General features: G+C 42.2%; 2 protein-coding genes across 9 annotated transcripts in view; both read right to left on the reverse strand.

Annotated features, from left to right (window-relative positions):
* Positions 1-5993: 5993 nt before the first annotated feature.
* Positions 5994-14543, reverse strand: LOC112918901 (tetraspanin-3-like). The gene is made up of 5 exons (XM_072735179.1): positions 14498-14543; positions 12494-12582; positions 11202-11303; positions 9322-9530; positions 5994-9062 (listed from the first exon to the last, which is right to left on the reverse strand). Exons 1-5 carry the CDS (start codon positions 14541-14543, stop codon positions 8285-8287), a joined length of 1224 nt encoding a protein of 407 aa, XP_072591280.1. The 3' UTR covers positions 5994-8284.
* A 1008-nt stretch (positions 14544-15551) lies between these two features.
* The window catches only part of STIM2 (stromal interaction molecule 2), a 144050-nt gene continuing 138077 nt past the window's right edge, over positions 15552-21524 (reverse strand). For all 8 annotated transcript variants that reach the window (XM_072737936.1, XM_072737934.1, XM_072737935.1 and 5 more), the window contains one exon: positions 15552-19443. In XM_072737936.1, the coding sequence (XP_072594037.1) occupies positions 18966-19443 (478 nt within the window). In that variant the 3' untranslated portion in view covers positions 15552-18965. The remainder of the gene's footprint in view (positions 19444-21524) is intronic.

Genomic DNA, 21524 nt, shown 5'->3' on the forward strand with positions numbered 1-21524 from the left:
TTGCTTCTTTTAAGTTAATCAAATTCCATGTATGTTATTTATTACTTCCATTGAGGTTTTAGCTACCATATTCCTTGTAGTGCTTGCTCTAGGGATTACAATACTCATCCTCACTTCTCACATACTACATAGAGTTAATCATCGGCCTCTTCATGTGAAACGTAAGATGCTTTCAGGAGGATGGCTCCACTCCTGTCTTCTGTGCTATTAGTGTCATATATTTTATTTTACATGTAATAAGTTCCAAAACATGGGACACCTGGTTGCCTCAGTGGTTGAGCATCTGCCTTCAGCTCAGGTCGCGATCCTGGGGTCCTGGGATCAAGTCCCACATCAGTCTCCCCACAAGGAACCTGTTCTCCCTTTGTCTATGTCTCTGCCTCTCTCTCTCTCTCTGTATCTGTCATGAATAAATAAATAAAATCTTTCAAAAAAAATAAGTTCCAAAACACAACGTTCTTTAAAGCGCCATGTGTTTTTCAAAGTTAAAAAAAAATAAGTATTTTATATTTATCCATTTATTCACCATTTCTAGGGCTTTTCATGACTTGCTGTCTATCCAAGTTTCCAATGATGTCATTAGAAGCTAAAAAACTCCTTTAGCACTTCATGTAGTGCAGGTCTGCTTGCCATGAATTTTCTGTTTTTATCTGAAAATCTCTTTATTTCATCCTAATTTTTGAAGGGTATTCATGCTAGGTAGAGAATTCTTGGTTGACAGGATTTCCCCTCTTCTTCCAAAATGTTAAAGATGTCGCTCCATTGTCTTCTGGCTTTCATTGTTTCCTGTAAGAATTATTTATCAGATATATGTGCCTCTGTAAATATTGGGCCTTTTTCTCCTGGCTGTCTTTAAGATTTTCTCTTTATCTTTGGTTTTCAGAAGAATAACTATAATGTGTCTAAGCGTGGTTTTCCTTGTACTCATTTAAGATTGCTGAGCTCTTAGATGAGTAATTCGTTTTCTACCAAACTTGGGGAATTGTCAGATATTATTTCCTCAAACAATTCTCTCCCCTATTCCTTATCTTTCTTGGACTCTTCATAGACAGTCTAACTATCTCCCATAGGTCACTGAGGGGGTCTGTTTTTTTGTTTTCATCTTTTTTATCTTTCTTCCTCAGGACAATTCTATTGCTCTCTCTTCAAGCTCATTATCCTATTCTTTTGAACTCTCCAATCTACTGCTAAATTCATCCAGTAAACTTTTCATTTCCAGTATCATGACTTAGTTTTAAAATTTCCAGTTGGCTCCTTTTTATAGTGTCCATTTCTCCACTGAGATCTCCCATCTGTTGACTTATTGTGTGCATCTTTTCCTTTTAGTTTCTGAACATACATACAATGGTAGTACTAGTCTACTAAGTACAATTCTGGGTCCTATCAAAGTCTACTTCTATTGACTGGTTATTGTTTCCTTGACCACAGTCAGCAGAATCCTAATTTCTCACGTGTCTGGCAAGGTTTCATTGTATGCTAAACATTGTGGATGATATAAGGAGTCTGGTTTATGTTGTTTTCTTTAAAAAAGGTTTGTTTTGTTCTGCAAAGCAGCTAATTATTGGCAAATTTCCTTACTCCAGCTTGTGTTTTTTCCTTGTTGGCGTGGTTCTGTTTCATATTTATTCTTCATTGCAAGATGAGGCCTTTATCAGAGGGGGGGGGTGGAAAATGTCTTCTGTAAAAGACCAGGTAATAAATATTTTAGCCTTGTGAGCAATACATGGCCTCTCTTTTTCTTCTTCTTTTCTTTCTCCTTCTTTTCTTCTTCCACCTCCTCCTCCTGCTGCTCCTTTTAAACAAAGTTTTCTTAAAAATGTGGGTAAAAAACCCCACACATTCTTAGCTCATGGGCTACACAAAAAACAGGCCATAAGCCAGATTTGGCCACAGTTTCCCAACCCCTGATCTAGGGCACAGTTCCTGCTCCCAGATGTGGCCTTTATGAAATCTCAACTGGATGCCCAGTGTTCACTGAACACATTCCATTCTGGATTGGCCAAAATTCAATGACTTGCAGTGCTGCACAACTGCTGGCCCATCAGTAGCCACTCTTTCCTCACCCTGAGTATGTACAAGCCAGCTCTCGGTTAAGAATCCTTAAGAGGACTTTGTGCCATCACACCACACTACAGCTCAAAAAATGCCCCAGAAAGGGAGCTGGCTGACTGTGTAGTTCACTTGACGTGCTTTCTTTCTGTCAAAGAACATTGGTATTACTTGTTTTTTAATGCCTGAAACTAACTTCCTCATTTTTATTGACGTACTTCACATTGTTTAGGGCAGATAAGTTACTCCATCAGGATCATAATCAATGTCCCAGTAAGTTCCAATTAAAATAGACTGAGTCCCCTTGTCAATGATTCTGAGATCCATGGGTGGAGATGCCCAGGGGCAGATGATGAGAATGGGCAAGATTTACAAAAAGACAGTTTGTTAATATAGGACACTTGATAGCAAGTCAAGAGATTTCTCAGAGAAAACATCACAATGGATAAGAGAAATGGGCAAAGGATTGAGTCAAGGGGAAAAAATAAAGGTGAGAGCTACCTGAGAGCTAAAATGGAAAGATCTGTCAAGCGAAAGGTGAAGTTCAGCCTTCCCTAAACTAATTTTTTCCTCCAAGATTATACACGTCAGGAATGTCCCAAAGGTCAATGTCCTCATTGTCTATAATATGTTCTTATCCTCAAGGGAAACATTGATCCAAATCTTATTGTTACTCCCATTACTCTCATAGATGATTTTGCTCTCCTCTATTCTAATATCATTGAGTCCTATTAAAAAAATTTTTTTAAAAAGCCACCACCACTGCCATCTGGTCATCAACTTCTGGCTTTCCTGTCATGTTTACCTGAAGATTTTACAATAAGCTACAGGCTAAAAGTAGGTGGTTAACAAAGACCCACATCCTCAGAATCTCAATGAAAAGGACAAGTTACTCTTCCCTGTTGATACTTTAAGTAATGGATTCATTGGTACAGATTTCTAAGCTGACACCACTTGGATAACTGCCCTCAAGGGGACTGAGTAATGATTTCCAGGACTCTTAGCCCAGAAGCATCACTTTAAAAAAAAAAAAAGATTTTATTTATTTATTCATGAGAGACACACAGAGAGAGGCTGAGACATAGGCAGAGGGATCCCTGCAGAGATCCCAATGTGGGACTCGAGCCCAGGACCCCAGAGTCACGTCCAGAGCCAAAGACAGACACTCAACCACCGAGCCACCCAGGTGTCCCTAGAAGCATTAGCTTTGTAAAAGCAGACTGCAGGGCCAAAATCCTGTGCAAAAAGTATTAATTACATGAGCTGAAATGGATGAGGTGTCTATAATTGTGGTTGTTTTGTGATATTTACCTTATTGTATATTGGTATTTTTTTTTAAAGATTTTTTACTTAATCATTTGTGTGTGAAGGAGAGCACGAGCAGTTGGGAGGGGCAGAGGGAGAGGGAGAAGCAGACTCCTATTAAACAGGGAACCCGATGCAGGGCTTGATCCCAGAACCCTGAGATCATGACCTGAGCTGAAGGCAGATGCTTAACTGACCCGGCCACCCAGGTGCCCCTATCTCAGTATTGTTTTTAATGTTCTATTTTCTTCTGAGAATATGATAAAGCCCTTCTCTCTCTTGATCTTGATCTTTCTTGATAAACCCCTTAGATTTTCTTGATCTATCCCTAATCTTTATTTTAAACTAGGTGTCAGCAAACTGTGGTCCATGAACCCAATCCAGCTCACCGTAGGTCAAATTTAGTCAATGAAGGCTCATCGTTTACATGCTGTCTATGGTTTCTTCATGCCACAGTGGTAGATTTGGCACAAATCATGCAACAGAGATCCATAGCCCACAGGATGGAGAACATTTAGAGAAATGTCCTGTATAGAAAGGTTTGCTGATCCCTGTTTTAGACTATGCTTTGGAAAACTAAATAAAACATTTAAATTATGTTTTGTTCTCACTGACACCTCAAAATTCAGAGACAAACATCTTTTACTAAGTCTCTTTGCTTTTAAAAACAGAATAGTTTACCAAGAGTTCAGTAAGAGGTTCTTTTGGTTGTTTTTTTAAAGAAAGGTACAGTTACAAAAATGACCTGGGTAACCAAAACTATACTTAAAGAATCATACAGAAATAAATCTCATTTAATCATGTATGATAAGCCCCTCATTGGGGAATGGAGGTTATGCTTCATATGTGGAATCAGGGCTCATAAAACCTTCCCAGGAGACCATTCTAGCACCTCTTCCGTGGTTTTGGAGGTCCTGGAATTATATATAGAAAAGAAAATAATTTCCTGGCGAACTGGGTACCAAGCAGATTTAGGGGACCTCAAGGAATGAGAGAAATTCATTCACACTTACAGGTACTCCAGGCAAAACTGGTAGAAATAAATTTCATGGGTTTGGTTTTCTAGCCACAGAACATGAATGCAAATAAGAGCAATAAAAACTTCTTTGGAATAACAGAGCCTATTGAAAATACAATACTGGAGGGGCACCTGGGCGGCTCAGTAGGTTAAGTACCTGCCTTCAACTCAGGTCATGATCCTGGAGTCTTAGGATCAAGCCCCGCATCAGGGTCTCTGTTCCGTGGGGAGTCCACTTCTCCCTCTCCCTCTGCTCCTTCTCCTGCTCATGCTCAATATAAATAAAATTATTTCTCTCAAATAAATAAAATCTTTAAAAAAAGAAAAGAAAAGAAGATACTGGATTCCATGGAATCAGACAGAGGGTACTTTTTTTTGGCCACAGTAGTTGTTTAATACCACGTGGCACTGGATGTTGACCATACTTCAAGGAAATTCATGTCCATATTAACACTTCTTGCCTCATCAATGTTAATGAGTTAATGAATCAGAACAAAATACAATGAGACCAGCTCTAAAGATCAAGAATAATCCTCAGGGATTATTTATGATCACAAGGAATAGCTGTTAGGAAAAGTGTCCAAAAACCTGGAAGAGGGCAAAGAGATTTCTGCCTATCATTTCAGTGTTGTGTTGAACATTGTCCAACAGGCCTGTCTAGAGTTATTCTGATTTTCTGGGATTGTGCTTTTATTTATTTACTATCTACTTTTTTTTTTTTTTTTACTATTTACTTTTATTTACTCTTACTTTTACTTACTATTTAGGATATTTTTAACTCTGTAGCTGCTAACTCGTAAAACACAGATAAGCTTGCACATTATTTTTGTTCAATGTGAATGAAAACGAAATTTGTCCCTGGAGAGATACAAATGAAAATATAATAACCCAGAAGTTATATTTTATTTTATATAATTTAGCAATCTCTTTCTAGCATGCTTTTAATGACTTTTTGCACCCAGTCTCTTCAATTTTCTTTGAACTAGCTTTACCATTCTACCGAATCCTTCATTAATCAATTTAACAAATCTTTGACATAAACCCATTTTAAAAATTAGGTATATTTTTATATAGAAGAAGGTTCACTACCTTCTTACATGCTTGGGTAAGATATATATGAAAGCTAGAGAGATCACGTGGTGTTTTTTTTTCTCTTAAGATAATAAAGATTTGAGCCTGTTTCACAATTGTTAAAAATGCCATGGCAAGAGAGAGATTCAAGATACAGTAAAGAGGAGGCAAGGAATCAAGTCCCAAGAAAGGCAGGAAAGCACAAAATTCAAAAACAGGAATTGCTGGATGACTCTTGGTTAGAAAATTAACCATCTTCTCCTGTAAAAAAGAGGAAAGGGTAGTTGTAGACATACATAATTTTGTAGGTTCAGGGATGAAAAGATGAAGATGTTCATACCAAAAAAGCCATCTGTTACTGAGCCCGAGGGCTTGGAGGTGCAGTGGGTGACGTGAAGGCCATGTAAGGACTTGAGTGGCCACCAGTAGAAGTGGAAAAGGGGGCCTGTTTGGAAGAACCTGGAAGCCCGAGTTGAAAAGGAAGTTAGTCGGCTCTGCTAATCCCTCTGTGGGACTTCTGGTGGGGAAATCTGGGACACGTAGGAGCAAGTTCCAGGCAACTGCCGTGATGAGTCGTGAAATTCTGGAAGAAAGCCAGGATGTGGTTGATGACCACAGAGAAAGGGGGTGGCACCAGAGACGAGGCTCCCTGACAAGGAGCCAGCACCAAGGAGGCACAGGGAGAGGGCAGGGATGGAGTCTACAATGGACAGTCCCTGATCATGACAAGATTTCACGGTGTGAGCGGCACTGCTGCCATTCAAGTAACCAAGGGTCTTGGTCCTACCTCTCAAAAGACTTTGAGGTGGGGCGCGGGGTCAGGCTGGTAAATACGACTTCATGGAAGAAGGTAAATGTGACACGAGGCTGTCACACGCTGGTAAAGAGCAGGCTCTTTTCCATAAGGGCAGCACCTGACCTCTCCCAGAAACTCCACGTGCCTGGGGGCTGACGATCACAAGGAAGCAGGCCAGGTCTGGAGAGACCCAAGAGGCGCCCGGCGCCCGCACATCCTCTCATTTAATTCTCACAACAGAAGAAGGGAGGCATTCGCATCCCAATGTCACAGCTGAGCAAACGGGCTCTGGGTTATTGGCTCAATATCAGAGGCAGGAAATATCGGGGCTCACACTCAGAGCTATCAGGACCCCACAGTCCATTTTCTTAAATCCAACAGCACGTAGTCTCCCAAAGAGCAAAGAAAGAAGAAGACAGAACTCAGGAGGTAGAGCGATGTGGAAAAGGCACTTAATTTCCCAAGATGTATATTCAGGGGACGCCTGGGTGGCTCAGTTGGTTGGGCGTCCCTGCAGCTCAGGGCCTGGATCGAGCCCCGCCGAGTGGGGAGTCTTTGTCTCCCTCTGCCTCTCCCCCAGCTTGTGTGCTCACTCGCTCTCTCCTAAACAAATAAATAAAATATTTTTTAAAGATTTATTTATTTATTTATTCATGATAGACATAGAAAGAGAGAGAGAGAGAGAGGCAGAGACACAGGCAGAGGAAGAAGCAGGCTCCATGCTGGGAACTCGATGTGGGACTAGATCCCAGGTCTCCAGGATCGCACCCTGGGCCAAAGGCAGGCACTAAACCGCTGAGCCACCCAGGGATTCCCAATAAATAAAATCTTAAAAAAAGAAAAAAAAGATGTGCATTCAGGCATCTTGTTTTTTCCAGGGGGAAAGGAAAGCACCCGGTTGCCCTGTGAGAATTGCCCTTTTACAGGCAGCAAAACTGTACGTCCGTATGAAGAAATTAAGATACGAATAGCAGAATCCATAAAAAGAGTTGAATCTCAGAAATAAGATGAAGAAGCCGGGGCCTCTGTATCTATCTGTTGCACCTGATTGCTCGGGCTCAGACGCTGCTTTCGGGGTGTTTGCACAACTCGGTCACTCTCGTCCTTCAAGTTGTCTCTGGAACGCCGGCTGAGCACACCTGCAGCCCCCCAGCCCCTGCCGCCTGGACATTCCCTATTGCCTTCAGCCAACGTGCCACTTGTTTCTTTTCTTTTCTTTTTCTTTTTTTTTTTTTTCAGGGGTGATACAGAGTTTATTGAATTAGATTTTTCTATTTACTTTTTTTTTATAATGAATTTATTTTTTATTGGTGTTCAATTTGCCAACAAAATAGATTTTTCTATTTACAACTGAGATCACATCTACATACTATTTTGCTAGTCTCCATGGGTACATTAATGCTAACGAGTTTAGACTTACGATGAATGGGCTCAATCATACAAACACACACACATACTAATTGTTTTAAAACAGTAGTGCATACATTATACTCCTCCTATAAAGCCAGCTTTGATTAAAAACTGCTAGTTTCAAAGATCAGTCTGATTTTGAAGATGAACCAAGAGACACACTGTATGATTCTAAAATCCATTTTAGCAATTTTACGCAGTTGCTATCTTACTGAACTACAGTATATATATTTTTAAAAGGACACTGACAAGGGGCACCGTCTGGTGTTAACTTTCACTGCAGCTGGTTTCCTCCCTCTGCCCCCAAGCACCTTTGGCCCAGAGTTCTCCACCATGCAGATTGGAAGGGCCTAGAGATACTCGGGCAGCAGCCCTGTTACTGCAGGGACCTAACAGAAGCAGGCCTAGGCCCTCTTTTGATTCTCTCACACTGTGCAACCTGCAAACGGTTCTGAAATTAGAACATAAACTGCCACACTTAAGAACTTAGGAACACGGAGAGTCAGCTAGAACAGAGAAAAAGAAACTCCTAGGTGGGCAGGGAAATAGGTGGGCATATGAAGAGCCAAGCTGCTTTGTCCAACACCCGTGTGCTTTAACTAGATGAACTCAGGCCGCCAATAGCGTAGACCTGCTCAATTCACCTTCCAAATCAGAACAAGACTAAAAAGCTGAGGCTTGCGTTTTCTCCTATGCGTACGTCCACCGGTGATGAGGAGCTCATAAGCAGGATCTCTACTCCTTCTGCGCAATACGATGCATGCACATAACATGCCCAGCAGCTGAATAGCTGCAAATGCCAGTGCTGCCCAGATAACATGCATCATGATTTCCTGTAGCTTCTTTACATCTAGAGCCTCACATCCCTCGGCATAGAGGTTGGAGGGGTGGGCCAGGCTGCCATTAGAGCTGCTGGCGGTCTCTCTGCAGCAGCTAAGAGGGACACTCTGGTTTTTGGTTTCTTTGAACCAGTCTGTGTTTTCCCAGTCTGAATAGTTGTGAATTCCACAACAATGCAGCCGTCTCTGTACATAATCAACAGCCCGGCTGGCAGCATCAGGGTTGGTTCCACTGTAGGTCCTATACACTTTCTGAATGCTGCGATCGACCTCAGTTTCCACCTTTGCTCTGTAAACGTATCCCAAAACCACAACAACTTCTGTGACAAAAAGCAAGAGTAGGATGATGACAAACGTGGCAAGTCCACAGCGGCTTTCTCGGATTGTGGCACAGCAGCCAATTAGGCCAATAATGAAAAGCAGGGCTCCTACAGCTATGATCACTACAGCAGGAATGAGAGTATGCGCATCTTCAAAGAAGTGGTCAGAGTCCCCGTAAGTGATAAAGACATAGGCTCCCACATAACATAAAATGCCAGGTGCCCCCCAGAAGATGAGGTTGAGGAACACCGCACTGGCCCGTGGTGCAGCCCCCGCCCCAGCCGCTTGTTTCTATTTACTTACTGGACACCCCCCCCCCTTCCCAGGACGTAGGCCCCTCGGGGGTGGGTCTTTTGTCTGTTCTGCTGCCTATTGCATTCCCAGCGTCCGGAATGGTTTCTGGCACATGGTAGAAACTCAGGATATTTTAAGATTCATCTCGGGGTCAGGCACGTGCCCAACGACACAACCTCTGCCTCCATACACACCTCTGCCCTGGAGATCAGAGTTGCCCGGTTAGACGCGAGAGCTCACCTGGTCCCTGTGGCAGATGTTCGTAATCACTCAAAATCTGTTTCATCCTCTGTCTTCTCAGCAGAACCCCGGTTGTGTTTGGGGGCAGCAGCATGTTCCGCCCAGACAGGCACATGTGCATAAATGCGGAATCATCCTGCGCCCCAGCTTCCCCAGCTGGGGGCGGGGGGGGGCTGTGGCAGGAGCACTGGTGGAGGAGCCAAGAAAGGCGGTTGCTGGCTGAGGCTTCCTGCAAGCTCTTCCCAAGGGAGTCGTGTCCACTGGCACCCCCCCCCCCACCGTGCTGCCTCCGCCCTTCTTCCTGCCTAGCACGTGACTGGGACCCAGAGGCAGCACGAGCTGACCCGGGGTGGGCGCCCGGCGTCTGAGGGCATCACGGAGCCACCGTGCTACCTCTGGCCTTCCAGGCATATGAGGAAAACCGAATCCTGGACGTTTCGAGCCCCTGCCTCGTTGTGTTTGCTGGGACTTGCCACGGAGTGTCACCCTCCTCAAACTTCTGAAGTCAAAATTGTGCCTCCCCCCTTTCCTCTCCTTCAAATCTGGGCCTCGCCATCCACTTGTGGGAGAGTCAGATGTGCTTGGCGCTCACCCGGCCAACTGCGTGGTAGCTCGTGGCTTGTTTAGCAGCCCAGTGGGGCGGGGCAGGGCAAGTACCACGGACAAGACAGTGGAAGGCCAGTCGTGTTTTCCTGTGCAGGCCTAGAAAATGTTGGGTTCCCCTGAATTTCTCTAGTGGGGGGTGGGAGCAGGGGACATCCCAGAGAGAGTGGAAAAAGGGAATGAGATATTTCCCAAATGTGGAGGAGATGAGAGGAGTCCTTTGGTCTATGAGCTAGGAATAAAATGCAGAGATATAGTAAGTGTTCCCCGAATCAATCAGAATTGTCCCAGGGAGATTTTCGAAAAATGTAGATTTGAAGTCTCTAGCTTAGTATTACACAAAACAGCAATTACCAAGATAGGTCCCTTACATTCCACTTTTGAGAAAGCTCCTTAGTTCCACTGAGTCACACCTTGGCTGGGAACCACCGCTTGAGTGGTTTCGCGATACAAAATCCATTACACGTTTAGTTGCGTCCAACAACCCCCCCCCCCCCCCCGGCAAATTCATATGTTGAAGGTCTAACTCCTAATGTCAGTGTATTTGGAGACAGAACCTACAAGGAGGTAAGTTAGGTCATAGGGTAGGTTCCTGATCCGACAGGACCGGCACGCTTCAGGGTGTGTGTGGGTACGTACACGCACACGTGCGCCCCGTGTGAAGGCAGCAAGGCCGCAGCTGTCTGCAAGCCAAGAGGAGGACCAACCTTATCAGAACCAACCTTTCTGGCACGGTGGACTCTCAAACTGAGAAAACGGGCTTCTGCGGTTGCAGCCCCCCAGTCTACGGCGTTTAGTTACAGCCATCGTAGGTGGCGACTACAAAGCCTCTAACGAAGGGTGGTGACCACTCTGCTAATTTTACTTCCCACTGCTCCCCATGTTCTGTCAAGAGTCCTACTGGTTCCCTGAAAGACCCTCCTCACTCTCACCCTTATACTTGCCTCCCTCCATTTGGAACCCAAATTGCTAAATATTTACTGAGTATCTAATTCAGTGGCAGGTGCTCAGAGGGAATTTCAGGCTATATAAACTAGTGTGTTTGCCCTTCAAACTATCTGGAAGCATCGGAGATAAAATAAATACAAGAGAATGATTTTTCCCATGCTTAACCCTTTCAAGGATTTCCCACTGATCTCGGGATTAAGACGAAAATCTTCAGTACGGCCGGCGAGGCCCTGCAAGGTCTTGCCCCTCTCTGGCTCTCTTGCCACCATCCAGCCATACTAACCTCCTCTCTGCTTCCCGAACACACCTGCTTCCTCCCTCCTGGTGTGTTCCTACACACGCTGTGACCACCACCACCACCTGGGCCACTCCGAAACCTCGTCTCCTCCTTGCCTGTTTCCGACCGAATCTGCAGGGTTAAGTGCAAATGTCACTCACTCAGCAGGGCCCTTCCTGACTTTCAAGTTAAGTTAGACCTTCATTCGGTAATTACACAGCCCTGCGAACTGTTCCCTGGTAGCGCTAATAACAGACCTAGCAATGTAAACGATTATTTATGGGTTTGCGCCACAAAGTAAGGGGTATGTTTATCCTAGTTATAGCCGTATGCCCGGCATTCAGTGCATCATAGACGACTCCACGATTATTGAAAGAATAGGATCTAACCATACAAGAAATCACATTAATTACCAGATAGGTAGCATAGCCATTAAATGCTGGGCTCAGGAGAGGAACTGAGCTCCAAATAGGACAGGCTACCGTACAAAGCACACAGCTGGAGGAGCCTGGAAGGGAAAGGATCGGTTTCTCCTATCAGGCTTGTTCAGACCTCACTCATCATTCAGGGCCCAGCTGTATAAATAGGTTTTTTCAAAAGAAAGAGTACTAGTTATTCTGTGCCACTTTTGTTCTCTTCCTTCCCTGGAATCTCCATGTAGGACAATGGAGATGCAACACACAATGCTGATTTGTGTTGGGGAATAGTCTGCAACTGTTTTTCTAATCATTAAATGTACGGATACCCTTAGCAGTCTGAAGCTTGAAGGCAGCAGTGATGACTGTTGTGTATTCGTTCATCGGGCACATCATGTATTTAGTGCCTTACAGGGCCAGTGCTTGAGAGTCAGAGCTGGAGAAGGCCGACTGCCTGCACTGAAGCAGTTAGGTTGATTGGGCAAACAAGCCAAGAGGTGGTAGTGATAGGACATGACAAGTACAATAAAGCTCTGGACATTCACACAAGTGGTACATCGTTCAGGCTGAGGACACGAATGGAAGAGACTTCCTGGAGATACCCGAGCTGAGTTAAAGGTGCAGAGTTGGCGGCCCAAGGAGAGGACACACTGCAGGCAATAGCAGCAGCAGGTGCACGGTCAGGGAGGTGGGTGGGGAAGCAGCCTCTTTCTGGAAACCGCATGCAGTTCTGCATAACTGGTTAGGTTGTGTGCACGATGGCAAGACCCGCGGCTGGCAGGATAAGCGGGATCCGGAATATCAAGGTCTTCCACTAGTCTGCTAAGTTTGTATTTTATCCTACAGGCGATGGGAAGGCAGAGAAAGACTGTAATCAGAGAAAATCCACTGTATGATTTAGCTCACCAACAGGAGGATGGAAGAGGGTGAGGCTGGCTCAGTTAGCTTGTGGGAGCGAATAAGCTTAGAAACGAAGGACGCAAGGCCCCAGGGCGCTAGACAGGGGCATCAGCAGAGACGTTCAGGGATAAAATGAACAAGATTTGGGGATTTGATGGTAAATGCATCCTTTCCCTCCCGATGAACCCTCCTTTCCTAAGGTCCTATGCTCAGTCCTATTTCCAGGTTTTTTCTGACCTTTAAAGGTAAAATGCAACCTCTGGGACATCCAGGCTTCATTTTATCCTCTCCAATCCAACCCGCCTTTCTTTTAACTTCTTATCATGCTGCTTTCTGGCTACAGATGTACATCTTGAGCATCAATAGAAAGTCTTTTCAAGGAGAGTCAAACTTGAATAGCTGGTATTTCAAAACCAAACCAAGCCATATTCTTACTTTTTCCTTTCCTTTTCCTAAGTGGTGGCATCCAATCTCCCTAGAATCTGGTGCTACCGCCGCTCAGGGACCAGAGGTCTTAATGAGTATTTCAGCAGTTGACATTCTCACAAATGGGGAATTAGCTCATGTGGATTTTTTGGAACCATGATGCTTCGATTATAGAGGTTGTACTTAAGAAATCAACACACGATATTCCTAACAGAATAGCAGTATTAGGGTGGCTGCTATGTCCCACAATTATTTGAAACTAAAATGTGGAAGCTTTAGCACAGCAGAGGAAACCATGAGCAAAACAAAAGGCACTCTACTAAGTGGGAGAAGGTATTTGCAAATCATATAGCCCATAAGGGACTAATATCCAAACTACATAAGGAACTTACACTACATACTATCAAATAACTCCATTAAAAAATGAGCTAAATAGACATCTTTTCCAAAGAAGACACACAGATGGCCAACAGGTATTTGAAAAGATGCTCCACGAAATCATTAGAGAAATGCGAAATAAAACTGCAAGGAGCTATCAACTCATACCTGTCAGATTAACTATTTTAAAAAGAAATAACAAGTATTGGCGAGGATGTGGGGAGAAAAGGGAACCCCCATAACACTGTTGGTGAAAACGGAAATTGGTAAAAATTTCTCAAAAAAATTAAAATTACATCATTCAGTCCAGCAATTCTACTTCTGAGTATTTCCAAAGACAACAAAGCACTAATCCAAAGAGTTACATGCACCCCTATGGTCACCGCAGCACTATTTACAATAACCAGTATACGGAAGCAGCTCAAGTGCCTAACGAAAAAGTGAATAAAGATGTGGTGTGTGTATATATACATATATGTGTGTGCGTATATAATAACAAAATCTTAGCCGTTAAAAAAAAAATAAAATCTCTCCATTTGCAACATGAGTGAACCTAGAGGGTATTATGTTAAGTGAAATATGCCAGAGAAAGACAAGTAACCTACAATTTCACTCATACGTGGAATCTAAAAAACAAATGAACAACAACAACAAAAAAACAGACTCAAACTCACGGATACAGAAAACAAACCGTCCGTTATAATAAGTAAAGAGGACTTAGGGGGTAGGCTAAATAGATGAAGGTTATTAAGGGGTAAAGACTTCCAGTTATAAAGTAAGTCATGGAATGTAATGGACCACGTGGCGAAAATAGTCAGTAATACTGTAACAACTGTGTATGATGACAGACGGTTACTCTATTTATCGTGGGGCTCACTTTGTGATGTATACAAACACTGAATCACTATCCCATACAACCTGGAACTAACAGGACATTGCATGCCAGTTACATTTTTTTCCATTAAGAAAAAAGACCCTAAAATGTGGCAATCTGAAGCAAGAGATAAAGAACCATTTTGACCTTAAGACCTCCTAGAGCCTGACTTTTGCAGGGAACTGGAAACTGCCAGGGCAACCCGGGAAGAGAGTGGGAAGCAGAAAGGGAAGCTGTGCTACTGCTCCGAGGGCTGGAGATGTGGGATGGTGTGGCCCTGGGACAAAGTGCAGCACTGCTCTCACGAGGGGGAGCCACACCGTCTGCTTTACCTGGAACTCGTTGCTCTCTACCGCTTTTGGAGGCTGACGCAGTCATCGCAGCATATCCAGCAAAAAACGGGAACGTTGGGACAATGGAGAATCTGGCAGATAAAATTCTTTAACTCCTGCAACGATCCTGGGCATGGTCTCACTGCCTTCACCCTGGTAAGCAATCAAGATCTGGACTGAGGCCTCCCAGCCATGTCCTACCCGGGCCTACAACAAACCTTGCCAGAGACCGGCTCCTTTGAGAGCCACTGTAAAGACCTGTAAATAACCTCAGGAAAGCCCAATCATGGGACTGAGGTAGAACCCTGAAGGTTGGTCTGGAGCCAATGGGCTCAAGATAGGATCTGGCCTACCTGGGTAAATCTGAAGGAGAAAGTCTTTCAACAAAGACTACCTTGTTTTAGGGCTGGGATGTGCGGAAGGAAACTTATCAGCACGATCAGGGCTTACACGAGATTGCTCAAATGCTGTGTTTCTCTCTGATAAACGGACCCCAGGACGCGCACCCTCCCAGCTATTATAAAGTGTCTGGCTGGACCTCAGCAACTGCAAGCTCATTTGCTGGAACTAGACTACTAGTTAGTAGAAGTCCTAAAACTGACTTGCCCTTGGGCCTGTATGTTTCAGCCATAGCAAACCTCTCCACGACCTCGGCCAATCAGCACCACTACATCGTCCTTGATTTAACACTTTTGGGCTATAGAACTCCTTCCCCATTAGCTCCATCTACCCAACATACGGTTTACAGTTCTATCATTGCCCTTAATTACTAGGATTTTTGTTGGATCTGTCTCCCCTGTTAGATACTGAGGAGTTCCTTTACGGGAGGTACTGGTGACATCAGTTCTCTGCACCTGCAGAGCTGATGATCGTGATGCTTGCTACATGATAGGCTATTAAATAATTGCTGGATGAGCTTCTAATATTATCTCTTACCTGTGATTTTTTTGGGAAAAAACATTCAAGATCTAAAAACAGGAGATCAGTAAGACTAAACCTTATATGTAGGTTTCCTTTTGCTTGCTTTTAAAAATAAACATGGAAAATACAAATATAATTTTTAAAAATCACTGTTTTAGTTGGTAATTGAAGAATACAAGAATAGCTACATTTGAAAGACAAAAAACACTAGGACCCCAGGAACTTAATGGGCAAAAGACATGAACAGACAATTCACTGAAATGAAAAATACATAATATGAAAAAACTTTCCAACCATACTAGACATTATTCACCAATTAAATTAGCAAAGTTTTAACCAAATGGTAGTTCAGAAGTGACAGTGTGAGGTAAAAGGGCACTCATACACTCCAGTATTGGTGGGTTATAAACATGACTATATGCACAAGAAACCTTAAAAATAGTTACACTCAAGGTATATACATAAAACTAGGGGTGTGTACATATACATACATATAAATTGTCTTTAGGCTTTCCTATACACTTCTAAAAATAGATATTCTAAGGAATCAAAATGTTGATTAGAATGTATGTGGTAGGTATGACTTAGAAGTTGATACTACCACTTACTAGCTATGTGACCATCAGCAAATTATTAATTTTCTGGGCTCAGTTTCCTCATCAGTTAAAATGATGAAAAAAACAAAACAAAAACCAGTACCAACCTTAGAAGGTGGGTGTAAAGATTATATGAGAATATATATTCGAGTTTAGAACTGTGCCTAGTACATACAAAGTGCTCAATAATTGTTAGATCCTAGTATTTTACATATCAGAAATCAGAAACAGCCTAATGATTAATAATAAAAGAATGATTTAAAAGACTCTGGTAAAGCCATGCAATGGCATATTATACTCACTAAAATGTTCATGAAGAGTTTTTAATGATGTTTGAGAAATGCTTATATTAAGAGAAAAGCATGATGTAAAATTAAATACATATAGCATGTTTTCAATCATGTAACATATATATATATATATATATCAACATAGAGAAAATGATCTAGCAGGAAACAAACCAAAATATCAAAAATAGTTATTTGGGGCAATAGAATTTAACCTGCTTGCTGTTGTTTTTCCTCTTTATATTTTTCTATCATGAATTGTTTTGTACAAGGAGGGTATTACTACTTTTCTAAACCAGAAAAACACCAGTTTTATAAGATTAATACAGTAACAAATGGGTAATTTGAAAAACTGACATTAATGCCCAACTCTTCACGTGTAAATGAAGTAATATAGAAATGATTGTGGCTTTCTACAACTCGATTATTCTGTTGAATTTACAAAGAGACAGGGGAGCACTGTACTAACACCAAGCAAGTACTGCAGGCAACATGGAAGCAGTAAAAATCCCTTGGTTGAATTTGTTTATAAAGAAGAACACGAAATTTAGCACAAACCACGCGTCCCCTAAGACAACCCACACTGTACTTAGGCCAGCCTCTTCCACCCCAGAGCCCACGGGCCAGGATCAGAGGTTCTGACCCAGAATTTCCTTCTAACCTTCAAAAGGGAGTGGGGCCTTGCTGGGGGTCCCCTAGAGCCATTCCTCTTCTCACCCCACTCCCTTCCCCAGCAGCTTTTACCTCTCCTACCTATGGAACTACACGGTTCTCACCCTTTCTGCAATTTCCAAAGGAAAGAACTGTCTGGTTGTAAGAAGGAGAAAGAAGATAAAGATATTACCTTCACCCTGAAGAAACTTTCCAGAATGCTTTTCAATGCTTTAGGCACATGACCACCACCCCTGCCACTTCCCCAAACAGCTTCAGTGCCATTATTCCTCAACTCCTGACCTTTCGGATAATCTTACCTTCTGATTAGTCCAAAACACTATGTGTGTTTCAGTTAATCAACGTTTGCCTTTACAGCACTGTCTCTTAAATATATAAATATCTGTGTACATAAGTATCATTCAAGACCTTCGGTTTTCAACAACAGTCCTGAAGAGAATAAACCACTACAATTTTCAGAAGTCTTCAGGAAATGGTTCATATTCTTCATAAAAATATTTCTTTGAAGCATACCTCAAAATAAACTTCCTACCAATCAGCATTTTCATCTAAGCAGGATACGGTTGGACATTACAGATTTTAGCCATACTGCTGAAAAACCACTCTAGCTAATACGTATCCACTGTTCACCCAGTGTCCATCCACACTGCATTAACCGGAGCACTTATGAATTTTTAGAAGTAGTTTAGGCAAAAACTCCCCGTGTTAATGTACTTTGGCGCTCTATGTGACAATCTTCACAGTTAAAGCTACCCTTATAACCTAGCGGTTTAAGGAACCCCAGGCTTTACAAATTAATACAACACAATCTAAATGCACCATAAATTTATATTTGTTAATCTTGATATTAGAACATTTAAACATTTCAAACTACATAAAAATATGACAAACAATATAAAATGGAAAGAAATTTGTTGACAACTTCCAAAACATCACTATTTCTTATAGTGCAATTAAGCAACAGAACAGCTTACTCAGCTCTCCAGAAAATGTATAGTGTTTTTAGTGGAGTGTCATCAACAAAAATCAACACAGTCCCACACAATAATGTCTCCAATTTATTATCTTTTCCACAGTACAAATTCTTCACAAACCATAACTTCTTTGCTGTTATTCAAAGTCTGTAAACAAGTGCCTGAATCCCCACGTCCCCGACCTCAGGTTAAGCTTGTGAATGTAAGTCCTTCGATCAAGTTTTAACTCTTCCACGTGCGTAAGGAATCAAGAGCCTTCTCTCCTTAAATTATTTATACTTTATCATACAGCCTGCAATGCAGTAAATCACAGTGAAAGCCCTGGGAAAAACGAAACAACATGATCTTTACAGCAGGACTTGGAACTTTATAATATTAAATGCATTTAAAGAAGCTTCCCATAATAAAAGCGTGGGTTTTCATTTCCAGAAATCAAGTCAATTAGAAACCCTAGGTTCTACTTAAAAACCCATTTGATCTAAAAGTGAAAACAGTCCCCTATCCATAGTCATTTTATAAACTCTATACAGTTTCACTTGCAGAGATTTTTTTTTTCCAGTCTGGAAAACGGTAGTGCAATTAATTTTACTTTAAGTCATTTAGTCCAGGATGTAAATAGCTCTGTGGAAAGATAAGAAGATGGTGTGGTAAACAAGAAATTTTTGCAAGCCCATGCTGGCTTACTAGTCCATTAAAGCTTGTAAGTCCATAGTGGCTTTCAACAAAATATTGTATATACATCACGAGTAACAAAGCAGAAATAAATAGGCAGAAATGACTGTAAACTGTCTCATCACTTAATGATTTTTCAGCAATAACTGGCTTGACGAATTGATTATATAGTCATTTAAATAAGCAGACAGTAGACAGTTGCCCTTAGGACATTCCACTATGGCATCCAGTCTGGAAAGCCCCAATGGAGTTACATTCCTAAAATTAAAACAAAAAAGGGGAATTGGAGGATGGGAGATTAAAGTTTAAAGATGCCACTTGAATGAATTCCATCAAGTCAGCCAGTTCACTTAGATTTCTTCTTAAAAAGGCTTTTAATTTTTGATGGCTTTTTGCTTTTCTCTCCATTATGACAAAGATCGTGCGGGATGCTGCTTATCCTGGTGACGTGTGAAGCTTCCTGAACTGCTTTACTGTCGTTGCCAGCTGAGGAGCAGGATGTGTGGCGAGGTTTAGGCACCGGGATGCCACTAGAAAGCTGGTTCATGCTACAGGATTTCTCCAAGATGCCATTGTACACTTTGCTGGCAGGACTGAAGATCATACTCTTCGTTTCTGTCAGACCTACACAATCAGGAGAACCCCGCGAGATATCTGCAGTTATGGGTGAATCTCCTCGGGACGAATCCTCTAGGGAGAGCTCATCTCTCGAGATCTTTCGAGGAGACAATGTTTGGTATATCTCAAGGCTCGAAGGAGGAGACTGTTTCCTTCCAATGGAAGAATTTAAGGAGTCACATTCTGAGGCTGTGTCTGGCACTTCCCTGGATGAGACAGAGACAAAGGTAAAATTTTAAATCGATATTTTCTAAGACGACTGGCAGATATGCTAACTAAAAACCATTTTTTTAATCTATCAAAATGTAAAAGGGAAAAATAGTAAAATTCTACACACATTCAGACAAAATTAGAAAACTACTTTTAAATGACATATCAAAACTCAATGTTTAATATTTAGCATAAACTATAATAATGAAATCTTGCAACCTAAGAAACATAACCCAAGTACACCTTTCTTCACTTGTCAGAGAAATGAAAATGTTTCAGGTTTACAGATTTTTTTTTCGTCTCAGCTACTTGGGTGTTTTCTTTCAATACTGAGTATTTTTCTTTCTAAATCACATAGTTGACATTACGTATTTTAAAAGGTGAACTTTAGTCATTCACTCCCTTTATTTCTTTAGTTATTAAATTGATGAAATTTAGATTCCTAAGGAAGGAAGAAAGGAGTACATTAAGCTAAAATATAAGTTCTCCCAACTTTAGAAACAGAGGAAGGAAGCTGAGGTACAGGTGAGTGGGGTGGGGGAGGGGGAGAGATGGGAGGCGAAGTCAGCGACCTAACGCTGTTCTTAAAAAAGTAGACATTCAACAAATTCTCATAGGTTTATTCCTTTGTGATCCCTCCACCCTTCTCCACAATAAAGAGAGAAGAGAAATAAAAAGGATAAGAAAAATAAAGTTCACAACCGCAAGGCCGACACACAGTAGATGCTATCAGCCATTCCGGCACAATATCCCTCAAATCCAATACTTGTCACTCCCCCACTGCTACCGTCCTTCCTAAATTACCAAGCAGTCACCTCAATGATTTCCAGGGCTTCCTAACTGATCTCCCTGCTTCCCTTCTTGTTCCTGCCTCCTAGTTACTTCTCTACAAGGATGCAAGGGGTTTTTAAAAACTCAGAGCACATCATTTACTTGCTCAAAACTTTCCAATGTTTCCTCCTGTAGTGAGGCTAAAATCCAAAGACCTTGCCAAAGTCCACAAAGCCCAATAGGATGAGGCTCCAGCCGCAGGCCCCACCATTTTCTGTCTCATTACACTATGGCCTCCTCCTCATCCCGACACGCCGGTCCTGTGACTCCCTGGGGCTCTGGCACTTGCCGTTCCCTCTGCCTATTTTCTTTCCCTCCATCTCTACATGGCTTACTTCCCCATGTCATTCAGGTCACACTGCTCAACTGTGCCCTCTCCAGGGATGCCTCCCTCCGCCACTCTATCCATAACAGTATTCTCCTTTTACCTGACTTTATTTAGCACTCCATAACATCCCACTACCTAAAATGATATTTTACATTAACCCTTCAGGGTCAGGGTCTCCAGAAGACAGAAGACTTAATGAGGACAGGGAGTCTTACTAAATTCTGTATTCTCTGCACTAGAAGAGTGAGTGGCGCGCTCACAGTGGGTATTTAATAAATAAGTGAATGAGGGAGAAACAGATGAAAGAAAAGAAAAAGAGAAAAGATCTTGGATCATAGGGATCATGTCTTATTTTTGTATGTACCACATGGGATACAGATATTGTTCACTCTATGAAAGAAATGATTAAGAAATAAATAGTAGAGTCAAGGCAAAAAGCAACCGGCCGAAGAAATAAGGTGGGAGAAGGAAGAGAGCTGAAGACAGAATAGAAAGGCAAGGACACATACGATCATAATCCACCAGCTAGCACGAGGCCAGAACCTTGTCTCACTTGTCCTGGCAGCTCAAGTTATTAGCAAGTGCACAGCATACAGCAGGGAACTAAGTTCATATTTATAGAATAAATGAACTGCATGCTCTGTCACCCTGGATGACCTGTGATTACTGTCATTATTCCCACAGTGATATTACTTCTGACATGTATTTCATGTTAATACCACATTTTAGATGTGTATCTTCACTGCTCAATGTTTTTAATCATTCCTATGTACTTCACTCGCACACCTTTGTGCAGATTGTTTCTACTACACTACAAGCTCTCAGAAGGTACAAAATCCCCTGGGCAAATAAAGACTTAAATGATGCTTTCATATAATACAGTTACATGTGCTGCATAATTTTCAAGTGCTTTTACAA

The sequence above is a fragment of the Vulpes vulpes genome, chromosome 14 (assembly GCF_048418805.1).
Source record: "Vulpes vulpes isolate BD-2025 chromosome 14, VulVul3, whole genome shotgun sequence".
Taxonomy (NCBI): domain Eukaryota; kingdom Metazoa; phylum Chordata; class Mammalia; order Carnivora; family Canidae; genus Vulpes; species Vulpes vulpes.